This window comes from Spermophilus citellus (assembly GCF_964194105.1).
Source record: "Spermophilus citellus genome assembly, chromosome: 5".
NCBI classification, from domain to species: Eukaryota; Metazoa; Chordata; class Mammalia; order Rodentia; family Sciuridae; genus Spermophilus; species Spermophilus citellus.
The window spans coordinates 114,973,161-115,000,210 of NC_138186.1; the positions used below are offsets into that span (position 1 = coordinate 114,973,161).

General features: G+C 36.2%; 1 protein-coding gene across 2 annotated transcripts in view; it reads right to left on the reverse strand.

Annotated features, from left to right (window-relative positions):
- The window catches only part of PDSS2 (decaprenyl diphosphate synthase subunit 2), a 263,309-nt gene that overhangs the window by 97,858 nt on the left and 138,401 nt on the right, over window positions 1-27,050 (reverse strand). For both annotated transcript variants that reach the window (XM_081296557.1, XM_081296558.1), the window contains one exon: window positions 7,745-7,943. In XM_081296557.1, coding sequence (XP_081152683.1) covers window positions 7,745-7,943 — 199 coding nt within the window. The remainder of the gene's footprint in view (window positions 1-7,744; window positions 7,944-27,050) is intronic.

A 27,050-nucleotide genomic window follows, 5' to 3' on the forward strand; every position in this document is an offset into this window, starting at 1 on the left:
GTAAGTTCAAGCTAATGTGAGACAAAATAGAAGAAGTTTGTCTGAAGACAATGAGCCTTAGTTTCTTTCCTGAGCTGGGACCATGCTGAGGCTAAACTTCTAAAACATGGATCATTAAGCAACTGGTCCAGAATAACTCCTCAGGGATGTGTGTCTAATCTATGATGACTGACTAGTTTATATGTCTAGAGCTGCTCACATATAGCTCAAGGTACCAGGAAATGCTACCAGACCCGCACTTTCATAAAGGCCTCTTCCTTCTTCAGGCAAGGCCCACCCTTACTCACAGACCACAGAAGATATGCAAGAGAGGAAAGATGCCTTACACAGTCAATGACTCCTAGGGAGAATAAAGCACTCATCCTTCCCTTAACATGGGAATCCAGTGTTGGAGAGAATTAAGTTAGAGCCATCAAAGTACATTATACAAATTTCAGGTGAATGAAATAAAAAGAATGCCCAAATGAGAGGGAGATCTGAGATTCTGTTTTGGGATAATTTATTCTGCTTCACATGACAAGTTCATTTCTTTAGCTTTTTTCCCACATGGATATAAACTACATATTAAAGGTATTATTTTATTCTTTCAAATCAATAGGTATATCTCAAAAATATGTGCGGAAATGTAGGGAAGAATGCTATGTGTCTATTCTCTGTGTCTTCCAGAGTTTTGGCTGGAAACATGGCCATGTTGTTAAATTATGGCCAGTGAAATGTAAGCAGAAGGATCTTGTAAAACTTCTGAGAAATGTCCTTGAAGTGTAGATATTATAATTTAGAAGTACCATATAACTAAAATTTTAGACTTTTTAAAAGATGTATTTATTAACTAATAATCAAGTTTGTTATTTTGGTAAACTCAACTAGTTCTATTTAAAAACTATTTTTAAAAATGAAATTTCCACTAGAAAGGCAATTTGTAAATCAATGGAAATGTAACTGATGTGACACAGCAATCTGTATACGGGGTAAAAATGGGAGTTCATAACCCACTTGAATCAATCTGTGAAATATGGTATATTAAGAACTATGTAATGTTTTGAACAACCAACAATAAAATAATTTAAAAAAAAAATGAAATTTCACGGCTGGGGCTGTAGCTCAGTGGCGGAGCACTTGCCTAGCATGCCTGAGGCACTGGGTTTGATCCTCCGCACCACATAGAAATAAACAAATAAAATAAAGGCCTGCTGTCTGTACACAACTACAAAAAATTAAAAAAAAATAAAATTTCAAAAAAAATTTTTTTTAAAAACATTTATTTTTTAGTATTTGGCGGACACAACATCTTTGTTTGTATGTGGTGTTGAGGATCGAACCCGGGCTGCACGCACGCCAGGCGAGCGCGCTACCACTTGAGCCACATCCCCAGCCCAAATTTCAAAAAATTAACATATGATTTTTTTAGTTGTTGATAGACCTTTATTTTATTTATTTATATGCAGTGCTGAGAACCGAACCCAGTGCCTCACACATGCCAGGCAAGTATGCTACCATTGAGACACAGTCCCAACCCCTAACATTCATATATTAAGATAGGAAAAACTGCTGGGTACAGGGGCACAAGCCTGTGATCCCAGCTACTCAGAAGATTAAGGGCAGGAGGATCACAAGTTCCAGGCCAGCCTTGGCAACTTAGTGAGATCCTGTTTCAAAATTAAAAGAAAGAAAATTTAAAAAAAGAATTGGGGATGATGTTCAGGTTCTGGAATCAATTCCAAGTAGGACAAAATAAATAAATAAGGAAAACTTCTTTTTCTTCATCTTTATCCTTTTTTTTTTTTTGTTTGGTACCAGAGATTGAACCCAGAGGCGCTTAACCATTGATTATGTCCTCATTTTTTAAAAAAAATAATTTACTTAGAAACAGGGTCTTGCTGAGTTGTTCAATGTCTCGCTAGATTGCAGAGGCAGGCTTTGAACTTGTGATCCTCCTGCATCAGCCTCCTGAGCTGCAGAGATTACAGGCATGCGCCACAGAGCCTGGCAAAAACTTCTTCACAATACTGATTAACTGAATATTAAAAAATAATAAGTAAAAGTGGAATAATTATTCTTAGGTGTATATACATATACATTAGTTCATTTCTTAGCCAAATCTGTCTCTAATGTTTTATTACTAGTATTTTCCTAAAGAATATATTTTTAAAAGTATTATATTCAAAAATAAAACTGCCAGTAACATTCCTCACAGTTACATTTTTTATGGTTAATTAATTTGAAATTACTGATATCTTCAATTGATTCTTTTTGGTAGACTATAATATTTTAAGTTGAGAAAATGTTCTTTCTCTAGATTCTGAGTTACCTGCCAAACTCAGTGCAAATTTGTTAAATAGAGGACATAATTCCAATTTTTAAAATATTGAACAATGTAAATATTTCAGCCCAAATATTTTCATAGGCACATGTTCTTTTGCCTCTGTCATTGTATTTTTCTTTGACAATTTTTTTTTTAAGGAAACTTTCTCACTACATTATCCAGTCTGGTCTTGAACTGCTGAACTCAAACAGTCCTCCTGCTTCACCCTTCCAAGTAGTTGGGACTACAGGCTTATGCCACTGAACCTGGCTATGAATTTTTTTTTTTTTTAAAGAGAGAGTGAGAGAGGAGAGAGAGTGAGAGAGAGAGAGAGAGAGAGAGAATTTTTAATATTTATTTTTTAGTTCTCGGCGGACACAACATCTTTGTTTGTATGTGGTGCTGAGGATCAAACCCGGGCCGCATGCTTGCGAGGCGAGCACGCTACCGCTTGAGCCACATCCCCAGCCCCTATGAATATTTTTATAAGACAAAATTTGTTGAATAAATTATTTCCATATTTTTGAATGTTTTGCCAAATTTCCAAGCTGCAAAATCTAGGCTTTCACAATTTCATTTTATTCATGTACGTGTACAATTTATTAAATACAGGAGTACCACCAAAAGATTTTTCCTACAAGGTGAGACACTTCCTATCAAAACTACAGAAATGAAAATTTTTTATATTGTATGTTATTTGAATTGTTACCATTTTGTTCAGCCCCTTCCTTGCTTGTGTAGGGAAAAATATCAATGGAAACTTTTTTCTCTAAAAGCCTTATTTGCTGTCCCATTTGTTGAATACTTTAGATTTCCAGTTTATTTTGAACAAAATGCTACCACACATTTAATGACTTATTTGTTTACTTATTTGTACTAAGGATGGAACCCAGGGTTGCTTAACCATGAGCCACACCCTCAGCCCTTTTTAATATTTAGAGACAGGGTTTCGCTGAGTTGCTAAGTGCCTCTAAGTTGCTGAGGCTGGTTTCAAACTCACAATCCTCCTGTCTCAGCCTCCTGAGCTCCTGGGATTATAGGCTTGTGCCACCGAGCCCAGTGAGGTATATTTTTATACTCCACGTCAGCTATCTTCCAAATCCTATAGTTCAGAAACTCTAACAATAGAGATATTTGTGAATTTTGATGTAGCAATAGATTTTATTTCAATTAGAGGAATGTTAATGCATGTTTGGATGAAACTATGAATTATATGTGTGCCATAACCAATTCCAGCTACTCCATAGGTTTCTTAATGTAGTAAGAACATCGATTTTACCACAAATACTGTGCTTCTTCAAATTTTGTACTTGTACTGTTATTATAAACTCATAATTTTATCAACACTGAACTTTAAAAAATATTTTTGTTTTAATTAGTTATACATGACAGTAGAATGCACTTTGATACATCATATATAATGGAGCATAATTTCTCATTCTTCTGATTCTACATGATGTAGAATCCCACTGGTTTTACAGTTATATATGTACACAGGGTAATAATGTCTAATTAATCCAACTATTTTTCCTATACTCATATCCCCTCCCCTTCCTTCACTTCCATCTGCCTAATCCAAAGTAACTCTATTCTTCCCTAGCCCCTACCACTTATTGTAAATTAGCATCTGTATATCAGAGAAAACACTTGGCTTTTGGTTTTTTGGGATTGGCTTTTTTTGCTTAGCATGATATTCTCTAGCTCCATCCATTTACCAGCAAATGCCATCATTTCATTCTTCTTTAAGGATGAGTAATATTTCACATTTTTTAACCACTCATCTGTTGAAGGGCATCTAGGTTGGTTCCGTAGTTTAGCTATTGTGAATTGAACTGCTATTAACATTGATGTGGCTACGTCACTGTAATGTGCTAATTTTAAGTCCTTTGGGTATAAACTGAGAAGTGGTATACCTGGGTCAAATGGTAGTTCCATTCTAAATTTTCTGAGGAATCTCTATACTTCTTTCCATAATGGTTGCACAAATTTGCATTCCCACCAGCAATGTATGAATGTACTTCCCCCCCATATCTTCACCAACATTTATTGTTGTTTGTATTCTTGATAATACAAACATTCTTGCCATTCTGACTAGGGTGAGATGAAATCTTAAAGTAGTTTTGATTTGCATTTCTCTAATTGCTAAAGATCTTGAATATTTTTTCATATGTTTGTTGATCGATTGTTATTTTTTCTTTTGTGAAGTATCTATCTGTTCAGTTCTTTAGCCCATTTATTGATTGGGTTATTTGGTTTTTTTTTTTTGGTGTTAAGATTTTTTAGTATCCTGGAGATTAATGCTGTACCTGAGGTGCATTTGGTAAAGATTTTCTCCCATTCTGCAGGCTCTCTCTTCATGTTATTGTTTCCTTTGTTGAGAAGAAAGTTTTAGTTTGAACCCACTCCATTTATTGATTCTTAATTTTATTTCTTGCACTTTAGGAGTCTTGTTAAGGAAGTCAGATCTTAAGCTGACATGGTGAAGATTTGGACCTACTTTTTTTTCTATTAGGCACAGGGTCTCTGGTCTAGTGCCTAAGTTTTTGATCCACTTTGAGTTGAGTTTCATACAGTTTGAGAGATAAGGGCTTAATTTCATTTTGTTACATGTGGAGTTTCAATTTTCCCAGCACCATTTATTGAATAGGCTATCTTTTCTCCAGTGAATGTTTTCGGTGCCTTTGTCACTCATGAAGGGTTTATCTTTGGCAGATTATACTCATAAAAATTTTACTTTGATCCCATGAATGGACAGAAAGAAAAAAAATCCAAATCATTTTTACAATTAACTTAAATGATTTAACAATGGAAGCACCTGACAACACTGAACTAAAACTGAAATTATTTAACTATTTACTAAGTTCTTCTGCCAATGCTTCCCTTTTCCAATGTGCACATAAAACCATCTAGTTGAAAATGAATGACATTAACTTAGAAGAGTAGTTATTTATCTATACAAATTATGTCTCTTAGAGTGGCATGTATATATACCTTCTGTGCTGCATGTGTTAGATCATCATCTTTAGGCAGTGATCTTAAATTAACTACCAGCTTCCACAGATTCTGATACTTCTCCAGCAAATTTGATTCTCATTTTCATGTGGTTAGTGATATCACTATGGCCTCTAAAGTAGATAGTAAATGTCAACAAACATTTTGTGCAAGTTACATGTTTCTTATCAAATTTCTCAAAACACAAAAATGCAGTACTTTAAAAAAAATGAAACATATATTTTTAGTTTTTTTCAGCTCACTCCTGCTAAAAGGACTTATAAAAACAAAGTGCTGTAAAAAAACATAAAATAGTTACCAGATTTCCACTACACAAGCAAGCATGCTCAGCCTACCCTACTTTTTACTTGCTGTACAACACAAGTGACCAGCTCTGACTTCTCACATATTTTACAGGCATCAAACCTATGTTTCCCACTGAGCTTACACAGTGGTACCTGGCAGTTTTTTTTTTTTTTTTTTTTGTACCAGGGATTGAACTCAGGGACACTTGACCACTGAGGAACATGCCCAGCCCTATTTTGTATTTTATGTAGAGACAGTGTTTCACTGAGTTGCTTAGCACCTCACTTTTGCTGAGGCTGGCTTTGAATTCATGATCCTCCTGTCTCAGCCTCCTGAGCCACTGGGATTATAGGCATGCGCCACCACGCCTGACTACCTGGCAGCTTTGTGACTTGTAGTCCATGCATGGATCATGGTACAATTGGTTGATAACACCAAGTAGCTAACTAGGGCGGCAGTGGCAAATAACTTCTCTCATCACTTAATACAGAAAGGAGTTATCTCAGTCTAGACATTTGTATTTAAGTGTATTTTGTGGGATCAGCAATTGCCCTGCAATGAGGAGGTGTTAATTACACTGTGTCTAAAAGGGCTGTGAAAAAGAGATGAGTTACTTACTGCTGGTTGTCTTTCAGATTTAATAACACCTTAAAATGAGAACTATGTCCACAGTGTAAGGGTTTCACAGTACAATTAGTTTATATTAGACAAAAATTAAGCAGAGGCTAGAAGTACAATGTGGAAATCTATCAAACCCGTTGTGTCTTATTCTAATGTAACAATTAGATAATAAATCCTTGTTAAAAAATGGAAAATTCAGAACAAAAGCCAAACAAGATGGGATTTGGGGAAAGCTGTCCTACATTGAGACTGTTCTTAGCAAACCAGATGTACACTCAGGTGACCTTCAAGGAAAGGAGAACTGTCCATTTTTGCCTTTCTTCCTCTTTCCTTCCTATTGACTGGAGTGAGGCATGATGGCAACTGTCTTAGACCATGAAGTGGTAAGATAAGGAGGGCAGAACAGTAAGATAGAAGGAGCTTGGGTCCTTGACTTTGCAGAATCACCATACCAACTTCTGGATGTTTTTACATGAGAGAAATAATAAAGAACCCCCTCCCACACATACATAGGCCAATGTTCTCTTGTTGTCAAACATAAACCTGATATATAAAGAATATTTCTCCTTTACAGAAAGCAGTGTGACAATATGTATCAAGAATACTGAAAATGTTTAAACCCTTTCAATTTATCTTAAAGAAATAATCTGGAGGGGCTAGAGTTGTGGCTCAGTGGTACAGTGCTTGCCTAGCACATGGGAGGCCCTGGGTTCGATCCTTAGCACCACATAAAAATAAATGAAATAAAGGTATTGTGTCCAACTACAACTAAAAAATAAATATTAAAAAAGAAATAATCTATAATGGAAAATCAGGAATGAGAAAATTGATGTGAAAAGATATTTACTGCAGGTCAATTTGTGATAAATAGAAAGCAGACTAAATGTTGAACACTAAAGAATTTGTTAAATAAATGATATAATATCTAAATGAAAGAATATTATGCAATTATTTAAAATGTATGAAAAATGTTTTTTTTAAATGTTAACAGAATGGGAAAATACCCACATTATAATATGAGGTGCAAAGCAATAATAGGATTAAAAAACCTTATATACAAGCACATTCTTGTATATTATAAAAATGATCCCTATATATAAAAGTATAAATGAATAGCCAACAAATGACTACAAAGAAATACATGAAAATATTAACTAGATACTGGGATTATAGATAATATTTATTTATATATTCTTTATTTAGAATAATTTTTAATAATTTAATTTTAATAATTTAAAAATTGTTAAAAATAAATTTAACTTATTAATATATTCTTTATTTGGAATAATAATTAATGAATTTTACCTGTAATCACAAAAAAATAAAAATTACTTTCAAAACTGACTTATAGCATTTACCAGTTTTCCCTGGTGTTGACACTGCCATCATCATCTTCAACAACATTTTACTGAACATCTACATGGGGGAGTTGGGCACAGAGCACAGAGACCTCTATGGCTCCATCTCCCAACCAAGAACCACCTGAAGGCCATCCAGGTATAAGCAAACTCTTACATTTTTTACCTTGGTGTTCTGTAGCAGGGCTAGTCCATTGCAGGCATTTGCTAGAAGGAAGTCTCCACTTAGGATAGCTATTTTATTTCCGAATTGCATGTCTTTCAGTGGTCCATCAGAAGACTGCAATTCATTTAAATTTACTATCCCACGATGTACAAGGAGAGCAGTATGGATAAGTTCTGTGATCTCTGCCAAACTTCTTTGACTAAAACATAAAGATAAAATCTGTTTGAGTATCAAGAATATAATTTTTATTACTAATGTCAGGCTTCAAGTTTTCAACAATAAAACATTTACTAGATTATTCTTTGAAGGGGGTATTCCTTTTTAATTAAAAATTTATAATAGAGGCCTTGCCATTGAGTAGTTTGGGATCTATATAACGTCTTTGGGATCTTAATAACGTCTTTCTCTATAATGCTCCTACACTCTATCTCACAATTCACTGGGATCCCCAGAGAGAAGCCACCCTCCACAGTTCCATTTAGATATTTTGCTCTCAGGATACTTTTCTCATTCTCATAACTTTAAGATTTCTAAGAATCCTTGGTAGTATCAACGGAACAACAATTTAAGTGGGAATATATCTGTGCCAGATATTAGGCTAAGTATTTAATGTGCATTATCATCCTAAATACAAAGTTATGAAATTTACAGAGTTGAGTTCTCCTCTTTCAGGGACTTTACCTTTCAGGATGAGAAAGGTGTACATACACACACACACACACACACACACACACACACACACACACCCCTACAATGGCAAATAGGACAGAAAAGGCCCTGAGGAGCTCCTGGTATACTGTTGTATTAGATGGAATTTCAGGAGATGTTTGCTTTCTTTTAAATAATTTTCTACAGTTTGTATATTTTGCACAATGACAAAAGTATTACTCTCATAACTGCACAAAAAACAAGTAGTTATTAGAGGGTGGGGATTGGTTCAGTGGTAGAGCTCTTGCCTAGCATGCATGAAGCTTTGGGTTCCATCCCCAGTACAAAAATAAATAAACAAGTAATTACTTAAAATTAAAATATCATAACAACCCTATTATCGATATTATTTACCCCTCTATGCACATAAAAAAAATTGTTGCACACAAGTGAAATGACTTCCCAAGGATACAAAGTAATGTAAACTGGAAATCTACTGGACTTTAACCATTACAAATGGCCTCATGTGAACTATATCTCTTGGTCCATGGTCCTGTGCAGTCCTTACCACATTAACCATGGGCTTGGCCGTGTACTTGCTTGGTCACTAGGACATCAACAAACACGATGCAAGCAAAGCCTAATGAATGCTCACGTAACTGACAAGCTTAGGTTTATCTAAGGCAGTCACAGGAATCACATGACCCTAGGTAGAAGAACCACCCTGTCAACTTATAGAATGGTTAGAAATAAAAATGGTTGTTTTCAATCACTAAAATATAGAGTGGTTTGCTATGCAACAATAGATATGCAACACAGAAATTGGTATATCTAATAGTGAGGTGTTGCTGTAATCAAAACTTAAACTACATATCAATGGCTTTGAGTGTTAGAAGTGAAGGGTGAAAAAATGGCAAACCTTTGTATGGGCTGAAAAGACATTGAAGAAATTACTCCTAGAGGACTAAGAAGGGACATACTGTGCTATAAGGTAGTAAAACAAGTGGGAAAACCATTTTGTACACGGAGTAACTTATGGCATGGCCATAAGACCCTTTGTAAAGACCCAAAAAACTGAAAGTGGTGACTGGGAGAGCTCTCAGACAAAAGAGCATCTATGAATTTTAAGGGTACTGTTCCACTGCAGCCTCATTGTCAGTTCAAAGTGGAGAGTCTGTCTCAACAATGAATTATGAATAAGGCTTTTAGGGTACAGAATGGCCAATCAGAATCTCAAAAAAAAATTTAAAGAAGTTATGAGTTTGGGTTAAAAGTAACAGTTTAAGAAGAGGGGGAAAAGGAGTTTCTGGATCTCCAGCTTTTTGGACAAAAAGCAGGTCGATAGCTAGTCAGCTATAGATAGGAGCCAGTTCTTACCAAAAAGGGAAGATAGCTCAGAAAGCAGAGTCAAGAGCCATAAAGAGGTGGATTAGGAAATAAATTCTAGGGAGTAGGACTGGGCCCTAATCATGAAGCATTCCTTGCTCACTGCCCAGCTGAATTTCAGCATTGCTCTGGACCAATGATTACTGTGTACCTCTCATTACTCCTTTTTTTTTTTTTTTTAATGATGCTGGGGATTGAACCCAGGGCCTGTGTATGCAAGGCAAGCACTCTACCAACTGAGCTATATCTCCAGCCCTCATTACTCCTTTTTAAAAAACAGAAGTGGGGGCTGGGTTGTGGCTCAGAGGTAGAGCGCTTGCCTAGTACATGTGACGTACTGGGTTTGAGACTCAGAACCACATAAAAATAAAATAAAGATATTCTGCCCACCTATAACTAAAAAATCAATATTAAAAAATGAAGTGACTATTGTGACTATTGGTTAATTTGTTTCTGCCTCAATATTGTATACTGGATATGAGGTGGCAGTGGTGGGGTGGACTACTTGTTCTTTTAGTTTCTAGATTCCTGAGTTAAGAGGAGTTGTATCCAGGGAGCCACATCCACATCTAGACCTAGTGCAAATGATGAGATAATAGACTTTGAACTTGATGCCAGGAAATAGGTGAGTCTTAGGGATCTTAGGAGGCAGCACATTATGCCCATGGAAAGAATATGAATCACTGTAGCCAGGGGCAGACAGCTTACCAATAATAAACCATCTCTTTGGGTTTCCATGCCATATGTAGTCTCCTCTTTGATTGACTCTAAGTTTGATAAATATGATTTGTCTGGCCAAGGGGACATCAGCAGGCAAGGGTCAAACAGGCTTGGTAAGTGTTTTGCATTGGGACTTGCCTTCTTGGAATGCTGCCCTGAGACTACATGTTAAGAAACCTAGTACAGCCTCCCAGAGGATGAAAAACAACATGGAGAGAAGTATAGTCATTGGAGCCCAGCTAAGCCCCTGGCTGTTTTACCAGGCCACAAAAATATACCCAGGAGAAACCAGCAGAGGAACAGTCTACTCAACCTGCAGAATTATGAGAAAAAATGGTTGTTTTAAACTACTAAGGTTTGAGTCGGTTTGTTATGCAACAATGGAAAAGAGACCCTAAAATCCCATCTATTTCTACTACCTAGGCTGCCTCCCAAATATACCTCAAAGAACCTAATGAGAGCTAGGCTTTGAAAGATAAAGTAGGATTTCCATAGCTGGAGAGAAAGAGCAGAGACAACAGCAGGCGTTAGGAACCCATAAATAAGGAAGACCAGGACTTAAGGCCTAGGGAAGGCAAGGCTAGAAAATGTGGTGAGGATGAGGAGGTTAGTTTGGTTAGAATACAAAGCATGAGGGTTAAGTGAGAAATTGGAATCTGGAGGTAGGTTAGAGCAGGTTAAAGGGTTTGTATTTTATTACAAAGGCAATGCTTTAGAGAAGAGGGATGATATATATGCTTTAATAATTTAGGAAGAATATCCCGAAGGTGGTAATGTGGAAAAAAATCTGAAAAAGTGGATAGTAAGAGTAGAGAGATATTACAAAGGTCCAAGGCAAATGTGACAAAAGGGCTTGACCTCAGACCTCCTTTGGACATGGAGAAGAATAAATACATCAAATAACAAACACTTGCCCCCCTTTTCTCAAATATAGTACTTATTGAGCAACTATTAAATAATAATTACATAAAATATAATTAAAAACAAAGGAGTCAAACAACTTGGTAATATCAAAAAACATATCTCTAGTTCATTTCCTTTGTTTAAAAAATTATAGAGAATGTGTAAAGATGACCCAGTAGACATATAGCACTTGATTATAAACTGCAGGAATATGGAAAGGAGATGAACCAGTGAGTGAAACAGTTTCTAAGAAAAAAGTAAATTCATGGTTAGATTAAAATCTCATTACATCCCCAAGAAAATCATTAAGGATAGATGCTTATAAGACTATTGAGAAGTTAACAGAAAACATTTTTTTTTAAGAGCAGAGCTAACATTTAAAATCATCCTTTAGGGTCTGGGGATGTGGCTTAAGTGGTAGCGTGCTTGCACGCGGCCCGAGTTCGATCCTCAGCACCACATACAAAGATGTTGTGTCCACCGAAAACTAAAAAATAAATATTAAAATTCTCTCTCTCTCTCTCTCTTTCTCTCTCTCTCTCTCTCTCTCTCTCTCTTAAAAAAAATGAGGTATCACATTCATGTCCTCATTTAAAAAAATAAATAAAATCATCCTTTAAAAAAACAACTAAAAGAAAGGAATAAAAGTACATCTTATTACTATCTTGAAAATGCTTTCTAGTTTACAAAACCATTCACTGAAAAAAAAATCCATAGTCACATTTCAAAAATAAAATCACACAATTAAATTATGGGCAAGCATAAAACTCAAAAGGGTTAAGCATTTGGATAAATCTCTCATGAGGCTTAGTTTGGGAAAGAAAAGTAATCACTAGGCAAGCAAGAAGCTGTAGGTGTTTTGAATTACCCTGAGGAAGAAAATAAGTAATTGTGAGCTTTTAATAAAGACATCTATAAACATAAAAGAGCATTCATTAAATTAATAGCAACTTTTAAATGCCACGGTCAGTAGTAACAAAAACAATGATAATACTAAAAGTGAAAACCCATCAGATTGTATAGGGCCCAACATTTACAGAAAGAACTCATTTATATTATCTACTTGTGATTCTAATGATAGCAGGTCTGGGGAGGTTAAATACTTGATTGAGAACATGGAGTTTGAAAAGGAGAAAGCTGGCACTCAGTCACTTTGTCATAGTGACCAATGATAATTTCAAGTGTCTATTTACCTCCCAAATAGTAAATGAAGGAGAGGGGAAATAAGCCAAAGTTACCAATGTTACCAATGTTCATCAAAAATCTGTCCAGTTTTCACCCCCAGTTTTTAAGTACCACGGAAAGAAACTTTACTAGGAGAAAGTATATTAAGAACAAGTTTGGCTCTTTTATTGTGCAGAATAACTGAATAAAGTAATCAAGTTGTTTCTAAATTATATGCTTAGAACCAAATCAACTGATTTAGCCCAGTCAGGAATCTCAATGACATTTCTACTTCTGCCTATTACATGAGATAGCTAGGGGCAAACTCCCTTGGTCTTCTTATCACTGAAAAGAAGAGTGCTAGATAAACAAATTCCTTCCTGCTCCCTAATTCTAAGATTCATCAATTAAAACAAACAAATAAACAACAACAACAACAAAACCACCAGAGTAGCAGCTAATTGTTAAAAAAGACACAAAACTACTGCTATTATTGGTACTTATTTTTCTGTAAGAAATAGAAATAAAGTGGCTGGTCATCTAAAATCTGTTTTATAATTCCATTATCTAGTATTGTTAGGGGACAGACAGATGTGAAATGGCAGGAACACAAAGTTAAAAAAATTATTTTATAAAATGGGCCCACTGTGTTGATCCCCACATGCTTTCTTTTCTAAGAAGCAATTTACCTGCAGCCTTGCATGACCTAAGTGGACAGGATATGCCAGATTCCTCAGCAAACTACCTGTTAACTGCAGGAGAAATGCAGAAATGTTGATAAGAGGAACCCAGGAGACTTTTGTGACCAGATCCTGAAATTCTGGGAAACAAGGATAGTTCCTTTTAACCATAAAATCTGTTAAGAATGTAAGGTCAGCATAGGCCAAGATGACTTAGAGTTGCCATGACAGTGGGGACTTGAAAGTCTGATGTGATCTTGCTGCCAGTCAAAAGTCAAGAGGTAGACCTGGGCGGGACTCTGGAAACTTCTCTGGGATCCCCAATAAAGCTGGAGTGCAGGAAAGGGACATTGTTCTTCTCCTCTCTGACAGGACACACTTTCTCCCTTGAGCATTTCCCCTTTCCTTTTCCTATCCCTTCAATAAATTCATTTCTGGGCAAGGGTTGTGGCTCAATGGTAGAGCGCTTGCCTAGCACCTATGAGGCACTGGGTTCAATCCTCAGCACCACATAAAAAATAAAAAAATTAAAAAATAAGTTATAAAAAATTCTTCTTTTAAAAAAACAAATAAAAAATAAACTTATTCCTCTTATTCTGAATGACATTGTCTAAAATCTGATTTGGTTGCAAAAATCAGGTTTGAAGGGGGAGTTCTTTGTGCTGCCTCAGTTTCTTGGAAGGCCCCAGCTCTGTAACAGTATTATATTCTCAACTTCTCAGATTTTGTTATCAGATAAATAACTCTTGATGACATTATCCAAAAATCCTATTTAGTATACAGCAGAGAAGCAGTGAAAGTATGAAAAAATCTGGGAGAATTTTTTTCTCATTATCTTATTACTATTTTAAGCTACCTTAAGCAATCTAATGAACTTTCAATACACTGGATTAAAAAATCATATTAAATAAACATCATCATACCATTTTATCTATCTATCTATCTATCTATCTATCTATCTATCTATCTATATATATATATATATATATTTTATTCCTCTTTGGTATATCTCATGCTAAGTGATTTGGAAAAATGCTACAAATAAATATCATTTGTGTTAAGCAATTTGAGTAAAAAGATAATTACTGGGCTGGGGTTGTGGCTCAGTGGTAGAGCGCTTGCCCAGCATGGATGAGGCACTGGGTTCAATCCTCAGCACTATATACAAATAAATTAATAAAAATGAAGGCATTGTGTCTACCTACAACTAAAATATATTAAAAAAAATAAAGAATAAAAAAGAAATAATGACCACATTGAAAGAACTCAAAATTGGGGCTGTGGTTGTAGCTCAGTGGTAGAGTGCTTGCCTAGTACATTCGAGGCCCTAGGTTCAACCCTCAACACCACATAAAAATAAATAAATAAAATAAAATAAAGGTATTGTGTTCAACTACAACTTAAATATAATTTTAAAAAAAAAGAACTTAAAATTAATCAATGTTTTTAAAAGAACTTCCAGCAAATCACTTTCAATTATATGTTAAACAACTTCATCTGCTTTTGATTTGTTCATTTTCCTCTAACATTTCTGCAAATTTTTTAGCATCATAAACTTCTGAAATAAGAATGGCAGACATTGCCAGTTACCTACCCATTCTTCCCTTCCTCACCACCAACATACCTTTGACTATCTTTGGAGTGGTAATGCACTCACTTAAAAAAACACCTCCCCAAATCTGCACCTAGATGTGACAAATTCTTGCCAATCAAACTGAACAGAAGTCCACTAGGTGGGGTTTCTGAGAAGCCTACTAAGTTCCTGATACAAAGAGACAGATTCAGCTGGTGTGTACCTTTGGCATTTTGGGTACACTCTTTCTTCTTGTTTAGAATATGGCCCAACTGCTCAGAGGCCCAGTAGAGACTCAAGGATCCTAAAGATAGCCCCAAGCTAAGGATGGTAGAGCAGGAAGAGAGATGGCAGAACAGGAAGAAAGGAGAAACTTAAGCCCTCAAGGACTCCTTTGAGGGCTGTATCTGCTGATAAGCCCACCTCCAGATTTCTTGTTTCTTTTCATTCTCTTTTTCTTGTGCTGGGGAGTGAACCTAGGACCTTGTGCATGCTAAGCAAATGCTCTTCCACTGAGCTACCCACCCCCCAGCTTTCTGTTTTCTGAGATAAACAATTTTCAGCTACTCTTTGAAATTACTGTTTGTTAGAATCCTGTAATATGCAGCCAAATAAATTCCTGAAAGATACAGTCAATAAAAATTGTACCACAACTACGGTGCAGATATTTTAAGTCATATCCCTGCACTCTGGTTTTTTTCACCTAATGTTACCTCTCAGAGAGTTCCATGTTTTTTTACAAGTAAAAAACCTCCTTGTTCTATTTTATATCTCTACAGAGGTCCACAGTATGAAGGTACCATACAACTTTTGCTGCTGTAGAGTAAGTAACCAATATATTTTTGTTTAAAGAAGTTTTAAGAATCAGCTCATATGTCATTTCTTTTGTGAAGCTTTCCCTCACTTCTCCAGAATTAACTTCTGTGCTTAAAGGCCTCTGAATACAGCTCAGTCATTAATCATATTTTACTGTAATTATTTCTCTAGCCATCCATCTCCCTACCCCCTCTTCTCACACTACACTGTACATTATACTATCTACTTTCCTAGCCTATAAATATTTGTTAAATATCTTTTTATGTAGAAATCATTTTTATAAAGGCTACAGGGGACTGCTATCATATTTTCAAAAGAAAAGGAATGGTATAAACTAAAGTCAGGTTTATAGCATCATAATTGGAAGTGACCCAGAGGTCAGTTAGCTTCCAATCAGCCCCTTCCGGGTGTGAGTGATAACTACCTTATAGGAGCCATGTCTGCTGATGAATAGTTTTAATTATTAAAAATTGTTTCTTATGGGCTGTGGCTGTGGCTCAGCGGTAGCGCACTTGCCTGGCATGTGTAAGGCACTGGGTTTGATTTTCAGCACCACATATGAAAAAAATAAAGGTCTATAACAACTAAAAATATATTAAAAATTGTTTCTTATAATAACTTATAATAATGTAAATGTTTTACATTTAAGTTGCTGTTAAAATAGTAGATGGGTCAATTGTGTTTTACCACATACACAAAAGAGGTTAAAAAGAAAACAAAAACAGAACCTCTTTCTCTATTTTTTTCTCTTTCTTCCTTCTGAGGGATTTAAAAAAATACAGATAAGTATAGACAATAATATTTACATAGTATTCTACTTAGAAATAAAAAAATGTTTAAACTTTGTTATTTTCAACAGCTTCTAAAGATGCTTTTAATTTTTTTTAAATTTTGAGACTTTTCAAACATACATGAATAAAAATAATAGATTCTCTATGGACCACACTGGCTTCAAGAATTACTAACTTAAGGCTAACCCTGTTTAAATTACATTCACATTCCCCTTTCAGATTATTTTGAAGTAAATGCCAGATATCATGTCATTTCATCTGAAAATACTTCAAATACCCTATTTTAAAAAATGCCTAGTGGTGATTATAGCTACTACTTAATAAATTAATAAGTTTGAGCCAATTAAGTACTATATACTAGGTGTTGAGTGAAATATATTTGGAAGAATAACTCAATTAACTTATTAATAAGTCAAATAATGTAAGACCAGAACTCTTTGAGATAAGCAATATCACCAGTGCACAGAAGGGCAAGGCTGGCACGCTAAATAACTAGCTCAAGTTCACATAGCTAGTAAACAGCAGAACTGGATTCACGCCCAAGGCTCTTCGATTCTAACGCATGGGCTCACTGCATATCATTTGAAAAGGAGGGGAGGGGAGGGGAGGGGGGATAGCGGAGAATGGGATAGACAGCAGAATACATCAGTCACTAGAAAGGCAATTTGTAAATCAATGGAAATGTAACTGATGTGACACAGCAATCTGTATACGGGGTAAAAATGGGAGTTCATAACCCACTTGAATCAATCTGTGAAATATGGTATATTAAGAACTATGTAATGTTTTGAACAACCAACAATAAAATAATAATAAAAAATAAAATATAGTAATAACGATGCCCACAAAAAAAAAAAAAATCCCAAACACAACATGTACAAAAATTTAGTGTCTTTCTAAAAGTATTAAAATGGTAGGCAAGAATCATTTATTTAAAGTAATTTTCTTTCTTTCTTTCTTGGTACTGGGGATTGAATTCAGGGGCGCTCAATCACTGAGCCACATCTCCAGCCCTATTTTGTATTTTATGTAGAGACAGAGTCTCACTGAGTTGCCTCGATTTTGCTGAGGCTGGCTTTGAATTTGTAATCCTACTGTCTCAGCCTCCTGAGCCACTGGCTTGTGCCACCAGGCCCGGGATACAATAATTTTCTTTGAATCCTAAAACTTTTTCTAAAGCAGAAAACTAATTTTTTAAAAAAATATTTTTTGAGTTGTAGATGAATACAATATCTTTATTTATTTTTATGTGGTGCTGAGGATTGAACCCAGTGCCTCACATGTGTGAGACAAGTGTTCTACCACTAAGATACCACCCCAGCCCCTAAACCAGAAAACTAATTTTTTTGTTCACATCAGAAGAATAAATTTTAAAATTAAAAAGAAATTTTTGGAAAAAAATATGACCTGCTATTTTAGATTCTAAACTTCTTATGAAGCTATTGTAGGAAGTAAAGTGTTTGCAACATACACAAAAGATTTATATTAAAAATGTGTGGAATTTGTCCAAATTGGACAAAATTAATAAGAAAAGATAAACAGCTTAATAGCAAAAGAGGAAAGGAGACAAAAAGGTAATTCCAAAGGGAACATAAATGTCCAAAATCCATATAAAATGATGCCCAAACTCACAAATAATTTAGGAAAGGAGTATTATAATAGTAGTGAAGTAATATTTTTAATTTGTTAGCTTTGAAGAAATGAAAAAGATTAAGAAGATACCATTTCAGTGAGTGTGGGTAGAGGGTCTTAGTGATGCTCCAAGACAAATGAAGTCCACAGGCATACTCTTTGTCAATTAATATTAAAAAAAAATAAACAGAATCTGGAAGCCTTTGGAACTTTGCTCATCATTTCATCAGTTTCTACCATTTCTAAAACCACTTGAACAGCCTGACCCTTGAAGGCAACCACTAATAGGGAAAATTTCCTCTGATCCACTGTTGGATTTTAAATTGCTACAATTCCTGGTAACTGAAAATATGATATCTGATAAAATAAAAATGTGGATACCCTTGACTTATGATATCTCATTGAAATAACAGCAAAATTTTATATACACATAAACATGTTTGGTTTTACTAATATATATTACATAGCTTGGTTAGCAGCCAAAAATTGGAAACAATCTAAATGTTCACTAATGCAATACTAAGTAGCAATTAAAAAGAATGTGGCAGATCTACATCTACTGACTTAGAAAGTTGTCCATGGTATGTTGCTAAGTATATAAAACAAATTGAAGCATGTAAACTCCATGAAGGCTATGATTTTTTTTCCATTACTGTATCTCAAATATGTATACCAGTACCTAGTAAAGAGTAAGTGTTTGTTATTTGTTGAATGAATAAATGGATGAACGAATAGCATGAGTTAATTTTTGGAGAATAAAAGGAAGGACAAGGAGAAGAAAGGAAAGAAAACAGATGGGAGACAGCAAAGGTAGATGCTGAGATTATAAACTTTTAAACAGCAATTTTTTTAATATTTAAGCTTTTTAAAGGTTACAAACACAGAACAAGCAAAGATTGAAATTTGTAGGTAAGAATGGGATGTTTGCTAGACAATGGCAGGTTAGCCCATCTAAAGGAGAGGAGCAGAGATGAAACTATTGTTGTGAATGGAAGAAGGCCTTGAATATAGCAAGGAATTCAAGTTTTTCTAAATTCTAGTGTGGAACCATTGAAGAGCTCAGCATGAAGACTCAGATGAAATTTATATTTCAAGAAATGGAATATGCCAGCATAATCCAGAATGTACAGAATGTTGAAAAGATGGGGATAGTACAGCATGACTTCAGAGAACTCTAGTTCAAGCTCCCACTCAGCAAATCACTCAACCTGTATGAATATTTCCAGTCACAAAGAGCTGATGACTATATGAGGAAACTTAATCTGTTTAAATAGTTCTGTAAGAAATTTATCCCTGGTTTTACATGACATTTTGCCAACCCATAATGTCACAAAGTTGTTTCTACCTTACTAGTAATTTAGGAGTTTCATGATTAGAATGTGTACTCGAAAGTGACAACATGAAGGGAGCAGAGTACAACAATTACCAATAGGGCATTATGTAAAATTGTGGATGTGTAACCGATGTGACTCTGCAATCTGCATTTGGGGTAAAATTGGGAGTTCATAACCCACTTCAGTCTAATGTATGAAGTATGATATGTCAAGTGCTTTGTAACGTTGTGAACAACCAATAAAAAAAAATAAATAAATAAATAATAAAAAAAGAAAGTGACAACATGAACAGAGTGACATTAGATACTTTGATGGAAGAATTGGATATCACCCTTATCCTTGTGAGATATGTTCTAAGACCCTCAGTGGATACCTAAGTCATGGATACTATCAAACCCTATAAATACATACATACCCATGATACATTTAATTTATAAATTAGGCACAGTAAGAGATTAACAATAATTAATAATAAAATAGAATAATTATAATAACATACTATAATAATAAGTATGGGAATGCAGTTTCTCTCAAAATATCCCATTGTACTATACTCACCCTTCTTCTTCTTGATGTGAGATGATATTTAGAAGTAGACCTTTATAGCTTCCCTTTGGTCTACTGGAATTGCCAGCATCACTACTTTTACACTTTGGGCCAATATTAAGTAAAATAAGGTTGAATGATGCTTAATAATAATAAGGGCTACTTGTAATATTGTGACAGTTGATCTGATAACTAAGATGGCTACTAAGTGACCACCAGGCAGGTAACATATATAGTGTGTATACATGGACAAAGTGATGACTCACATCGTGGTTATTTCAAAGTGGGGCAGCAGAAGATTTCATCACACTACTCAGAATGGCTTGCAACTGAAAACATAAGAATTATTTATTTCTGAAAATGTTCATTGAGTAATTTTAGACCACAATTGACTTCGGCTGACTGAAATCTTAGAAAGCAAAACCGTGGATAAGGGGGGTGGAGACCACTACTGCTGTGTGACTGAATATGGAGGATGAATAGAATTTCCTTTTTTTTTTTTTTAAATCACAAGAGTTCTCCAGAGACACAGACCAGTAGAATGATAAATTTACAGATAAATATAAAGAGATGTATTTCAAGGAACTGGCTCATGTGATTCTGTGGACTGACAATCCCTAACTCCACAGGGAAGGCTAGTAGACCAGCAGGCCGGAAACCTTGGGCAGCAGTTGATGCTTTAGTTAGAAGACACTTTTTAGATGTGAAACTGAAGTGACTGGTAAAATGCTAGCAGAAGTGAGACAAGCAGGAAAGTGAAGAAACCATCAAGTTCATTGCTCTTTTGCTTAAAACCCTCCTCAAAAACCCTCCCCATCTCACTCACTGGCAAAAGTTTCTATAATGAACTCCATGGTACAATATAACTAACCTGCCACAACTTCTCTATCCTTTACCTCACTGACTTCATTCCCTCCAAATCCACTCCCCCTTCTCTCCTATACCAGTTTCCTTGTTATTCCTTAAACATGCCAAGCCTGTTCTTGCCTCAGGGTCTTTACCCTTTTCTCTGCGCTGTACTTCTCTTATATATCTACAAAGTTTTGTCACTCATCCCCTTCAGGTCTCTGCAAAAGTGTACCTCTCATAAGTAAGGACTTCCCAAACAACTCCATTGACAAGAGCAACCTGCTGCCCCCCCCCCCCCGTCACTATTCCTCATCACTGTCTCCTGCTTTTTTCCCTTCTACAGACTTATTGCCATCTGACATGCTACCTACTTTGCTTTGCTTTTCTACCCATGGTCTCACTGAATGAAAGTTCCATAAGGGTAAAGACTGGAGATGGAGGGCAGGGGCTAGGAGCACATAAGAACAAAAGAATTCCAGAAACACACTTCAAAAATATCAAGCTTTAGAGTACTTGTCTATCATGTGTGAGGCCCTGGGTTAGATTTCTAGCACTGCGACATAAAAAAAAAAAGTCACTATAAATAAAAAGGAAAAGCATATACTTTTGCAAATCCATGCCAGGGAAAAATCTTCCATGGTGATGATCACTTTCAACTAATTGTTGAATACTGACATTAATATTTTATAAGTAAGCTAGACTCAAAGTCCCAAGAGATTCATTCAATTTAAATTGCAATAATCTAAAGAAACAGAAGGATCTTTCTATTTGCCTTTTATTCATGTTGATAACCTAGGTTAAGATGGAAGTTTGAATCTGAGGTTTGCTGTGATCATAGCATTTAAAATTAATCTTATTTCACTTTGGAATTTGGAAATGAGAATTCTGACTTTAAAAACAACATAATGAAGTTAAAAATCTTAGTCATTAAAGGCAAAATGACAGAGCTGCAGATGGTAGTAAAGATGAACCCCATGTAGTGATCAAGTCACAGGTTCAAAGGCTGAAAAGAAGGACCAGCTCTGGCCACGTTAGCACTCACTTCAGGCACTGAAGGCTTAGTGTCCCTTTTAGGAAAGCTCACCCAACACGCTATCATATATAGAAAAGAAGCAGAATATAAAAAGTCTCTGCACTGATCTCATTTCTAAGAGAGTAGATACTTGAGACCGTTAGAATCTTGCCATTCCATGAAAACACAAGATCTAGAAGTGGGGAAAACAACATTGAAAAAGACAAAAACATCTTAAGTAGTACTTCAACAAAAACCTTTAAAACAAAATTCTCCCATGTAAAGAATTTAAATGCTGTAATTTAAAACTGCTGGCAGTTTTCCAGAATATAATTTTTAAATAATCAAAGTTTAACACAGTTTATTTATTCCTCCCCTGCCCTCATTTATTTCCAAAAGAAAAAGCTCAGTATTGACGTGTTGCATAACTAATTCCCTCCATACCTACCATACAGAGGTGAGTTACCTTAGGTGGTGGTAGTCATGCTTGCAAGAGCAGAGGAATGTTGAGACCCAGCAAGAAGTCACCATATTTACCTCCAGAAATTAGCCAACCAAAATGAAATTTGTATTACGTAATAAAGTTCAGTTTAGTGATCAATGAACATATCTATGAAATTACTTTAACAAAGCATAACCAACCCTGGCAAACTGCTACTTTTAGGAACATTTAAAAGACCCTGTGAATAACTCAGCCAAACTTGACACTGTCAACATATAATTATCCTGTGGGTCAATCAGAGGCCTATTATGAAGAAGAGAAAGGTGGTTAACTAATAGTATCTGGTTTCTGGAAATAGCTATACTGAGATCTTCTCTTTAGAGAAACAGAAAGTCTAGCTAGGCATCCTTATTCAGGTCTTGAGAGTACTTTTGGGTTTGGGTATCACAAAAGGGGTTAAAAATACTTGAGAGCAGAAAAAGAAAAGAAAAAAAAAAAAGGCCTAATAAGACATCTGGGTGCTATGGCTGTCACTGTCAGGGCAGCCCTTGGAGGGAATGCCCATATCAATTCGGTTTATCAGATGGACAGCTGATCAACATTAAACAGACTTGCTCTGGGCAGAATGAGCTGAGCTTCCTGACATGAATTCCAATGAGAGCCCTCTGCACTCTACTACCGAGCTCTGCCATTTTTTACTGTTGCAGTTCCCTGGACATATGGGAATCCCTAGTGATGAGCACATAAAGCTGCCTCTAACTCAAGTGACGGCTCATTTCCCCCGGCTGAAGGCAGACATTAATATCCTGAGATCAGACCCGCCTCTCTGACCCCCATCTACCGAAGCAAAACCACTGTCCTATTTCTTCATTTAATAAGCTTTTAATGAAGGAAACCAAAACCCCTTTCTGACTGTAGCATGGTTCTACATGAAAAGGTTATACAAATATATCAGATTCTGTGTCAAAGTTTTCCAAAATATCTGTCCCCCGCCCCACTGGAGAATAGATTCTGTCACTTGCCCTCCCAGAGAGCTCATTCTTTCTGCCCTGGTACAGGAGGTTCAGTTCTCTGCTCTGATAATTACGAATCGTCTCCACGGTATGGCAGGTGGAGAATTAAAGAACTGATTACAAAGAGCATGCTGGTGTTTCCATTTTCATTACAAACCCCTTTCTTGGAGGGTTCCTCATTTAGCTATGAAACTGCTTCAGGCACAACCAGGCTGGGAGAAATGACAATCCAGTGACAACACAGATAGTATACCAGAAAATGCTGCTGAGCTAAATTAGAATATGAGAAAGCTAAAAATATTTGGTGAATTGGAGTTGGCATAAATACCTTGGTTTTAGAAGGGATAGAGGGAAAGATGTGTGACAGTGAATGAAGAAGACAAGCAGATTTTTATCTGGGAATATTAGAGAATGATCCAGAAACAAGGGAGATCTGAATCATTACTGAAGTTTAGTGCTGGCCTCAGTGTGTAGTGCCAGGGCTCTGTGTGTTCAGAATTGCTTCATGAGAGGCTGGGGTTTGAGTTTTTCCTCCTTTAGAAAGTAAGAAGGGGTTAGGAGAGATGTGAGGGTTGCATGTTAAATGGGCCACAGTAAGCACTGCAGGAGGGAAATGTCATTCTGCAAAACCTCTCCAGCTGCATAACAACAGGCAGTGACAGAAGAGGGAACCTTGGCAGGCTCTATTTAGACAGCAAAATATGTAGGAAGCTGGGAGATGTGAAAGGAAAGTGGGAATAAAGAGGCAAGGATCTATTGCCTATGAAAAGATTGTCAGGATATAGGCTACACAATGATATGCTTTAAGTTAGATTTCTTATGCTGCTTCCTAAACAATCAAGATATCCAGAGACAAAAAGACGAATCCTGAATACCTCCCAGAATGTTTTACCAGGTCTTTTCATATACAAAAGTACACTGGCTCCCTAGCATGTTTAAACCACAGGCAGCAGAAGCCATAGGCAAGTACTCATTGTACAGGCTAATGCACAAATCATAACTATTTGATTTTTAATAAACATCTAATTTAATCTTCACCAAATTTAGTTAGTAACCCTGTTATATAGATGAGAATATGGAAGCTCAGATATGCTAACTGTTTTGCCCAGGATCTTATGACTAGTAAGCAATGGGGCTAAATTTTGATTAAAATATATTTTATATCTATATCTATATATCTACATCTATCTATTTATTTTGCTGAGATAAAACACACTTCACTTGCTATCTCTCAAACCCACTGCCTCCCTAAAGAAACAATTTTCTTTGTCTAACAGAATAATTATGGTACCATCTACAGACTGTCACTAGACACATGGATTCTCTTCTTTTTTGGTGATGGAGAGGGGAGCTGGAATTGAACTCAGGGGCAAAGGGCCACCAAGCCCCATCCCAGCCCTATTTTGTATTTTAGTTAGAGACAGGATCTCACTGAGCTGCTAAGCATCTTGCTGTTGCTGAGGCTGGCTTTGAACTCTTGATCCTCCTGCCTCAGCCTCCCCAGCTACTGGGATTACAGGCATGTGCCAGCACATCCAGCTGACAGGCCACTTCTCAACAAACATGAAATCAAAAGTTAATACAATGATAAAGTGCTAGAAGAAAGTGATCATCTCTCTAGAATTCTGTTCAGGGAATATATCTTTCTATAGAAAAGGAAAAATAAAACTTTCGATCCTCTTGCCCCAGCCTCCCTAGCCGTTGGGATTACAGACGTGCGCCACCATGCCTGGCTATGGAGTCTATTCTTAACCTCAGTTATAACATGGATCCCTTTGTCAGTCCAGTGAAGCCTAAGAACTTTACTCAGAATGGTTTAAAACACATAAAGTAAGATAGTGAGGGAAACAACTTACATTGAAAATAAAGATGCTATTATTTTTCTATTCAAGTTTCTGGACCCTTGGGAGGAAATGGGAGGGAATGTGGGGATAAGTGTCCCCAGTGTGGTGCAAGTGCTTTTCATAGACTATTTTATTTAACATCTTCAACATCCTTATAAAGTGGGGATCATTAAGATTTTATATGGAGATAATTTAGGCTTAAAGAGGTCAAGCTATTTGCCTATTGTCACTCTGAGGGTTATTGGCAGGGAAGGTCTGACCTGTGAGTCCATTCTTCCATTTCACCAACTTGGCAGCTAAATGTTGAGATCAGAAGAGCATGGGTTGGGGCAGGGAGACTTGATCAGAATTTCTCCTTGGGAATAGCTGGTCTTTTATTCCCTGACTTTGAAGAGTCCAAAGGAAGGGAGTAACAATGGAACAATTTAGCACCAGGTGTGTAACAGATTATGTACCTTTATGGCAAACTGTCTGATATCCACTCCACCCTCACTCCACCACTCTCAATGGAAGAATTATGTTTCTTTATCCTGTTAAACACAAGTGTGTGTGACCTTCTTTTGCCAATGAGATGTGAGTGAAGAATGTCATTTATAAGCCAATGTTTTAAGAACCACCTTATGGTTCACCTAGTCTCTTTTCTGTCCCAAATAGGGGCTGCTCATCAGCGTTGGTCTTGGATGTTGAAGATGTTAAATAACTTGCACCACACTGGGGACACTCATCCCCACATTCCCTCCCATTTCCTCCCAAGCATCCAGAAACTTGAATAGAAAAATAATAGCATCTTTATTTTCAATGTAAGTTGCTTCCCTCATTATCTTACTTTATGTGTTTTAAACCATTCTGAGTAAAGTTCTTAGGCTTCACTGGACTGACAAAGGGATCCATGTTATAACTGAGGTTAAGAATAGACTCCATAGCCAGGCATGGTGGCGCACGTCTGTAATCCCAACGGCTAGGGAGGCTGGGGCAAGAGGATCGAAAGTTTTATTTTTCCTTTTCTATAGAAAGATATATTCCCTGAACAGAATTCTAGAGAGATGATCACTTTCTTCTAGCACTTTATCATTGTATTAACTTTTGATTTCATGTTTGTTGAGAAGTGGCCTGTCAGCTGGATGTGCTGGCACATGCCTGTAATCCCAGTAGCTGGGGAGGCTGAGGCAGGAGGATCAAGAGTTCAAAGCCAGCCTCAGCAACAGCAAGATGCTTAGCAGCTCAGTGAGATCCTGTCTCTAACTAAAATACAAAATAGGGCTGGGTTGGAGTAAAAATGACATGGACAAGACCCATGAATAAGAAGTAGACTCTATTTTGTGAGCCATTGACATTTTAGGGCCATTTGTCACTATAGTTTAATTTTTTCTTTTGGAGCATATCATGGGAATAGTCCTGAGGCTTTCCTTTGTTCTTTAAATGATGATGTTCTGTGGGTATGACAGAGCTGGAGATGCTAAGGGTGTGAAGCATCTATACAATGCCTCTTAAGTATGAATAGTATTAAATAAATTCAAAAATAGAACATTTTGTGGGAGTTGTAGGAGAATTTGAAATTCCCAGAAAAGTTTTTTTCTCTTCAGGACACTCATCGGACATTACACAGAGAGCAAAATCTCAATGCCGAGATCTAGAGAAGGAACTAAGGGAATATTCAATGGGGCACTGCAGCAGGGTCCTCCTATAGGACACAGGCAAAAAAGGCTCCCTATCCTAATCAGGAATGATATTGGGTAGTGACATTAAAAAAAAAAAAGATTAGTGTTTCCTAGAAAGCTTTCCCCAATCTCCACCAGTCTCAGATTTAATGTATACATTGTATGGGTATATTGTTTTTCTATATTCTCTATTAAAAGTCTTTTGTTTATTTGTTTGTTTGTTTTGGGGTGTGTGTATGTGTGTGTGTGTATGTGTGTGTGTGTGTATGTGTGTGTGCCTTCATTACTAGGGATT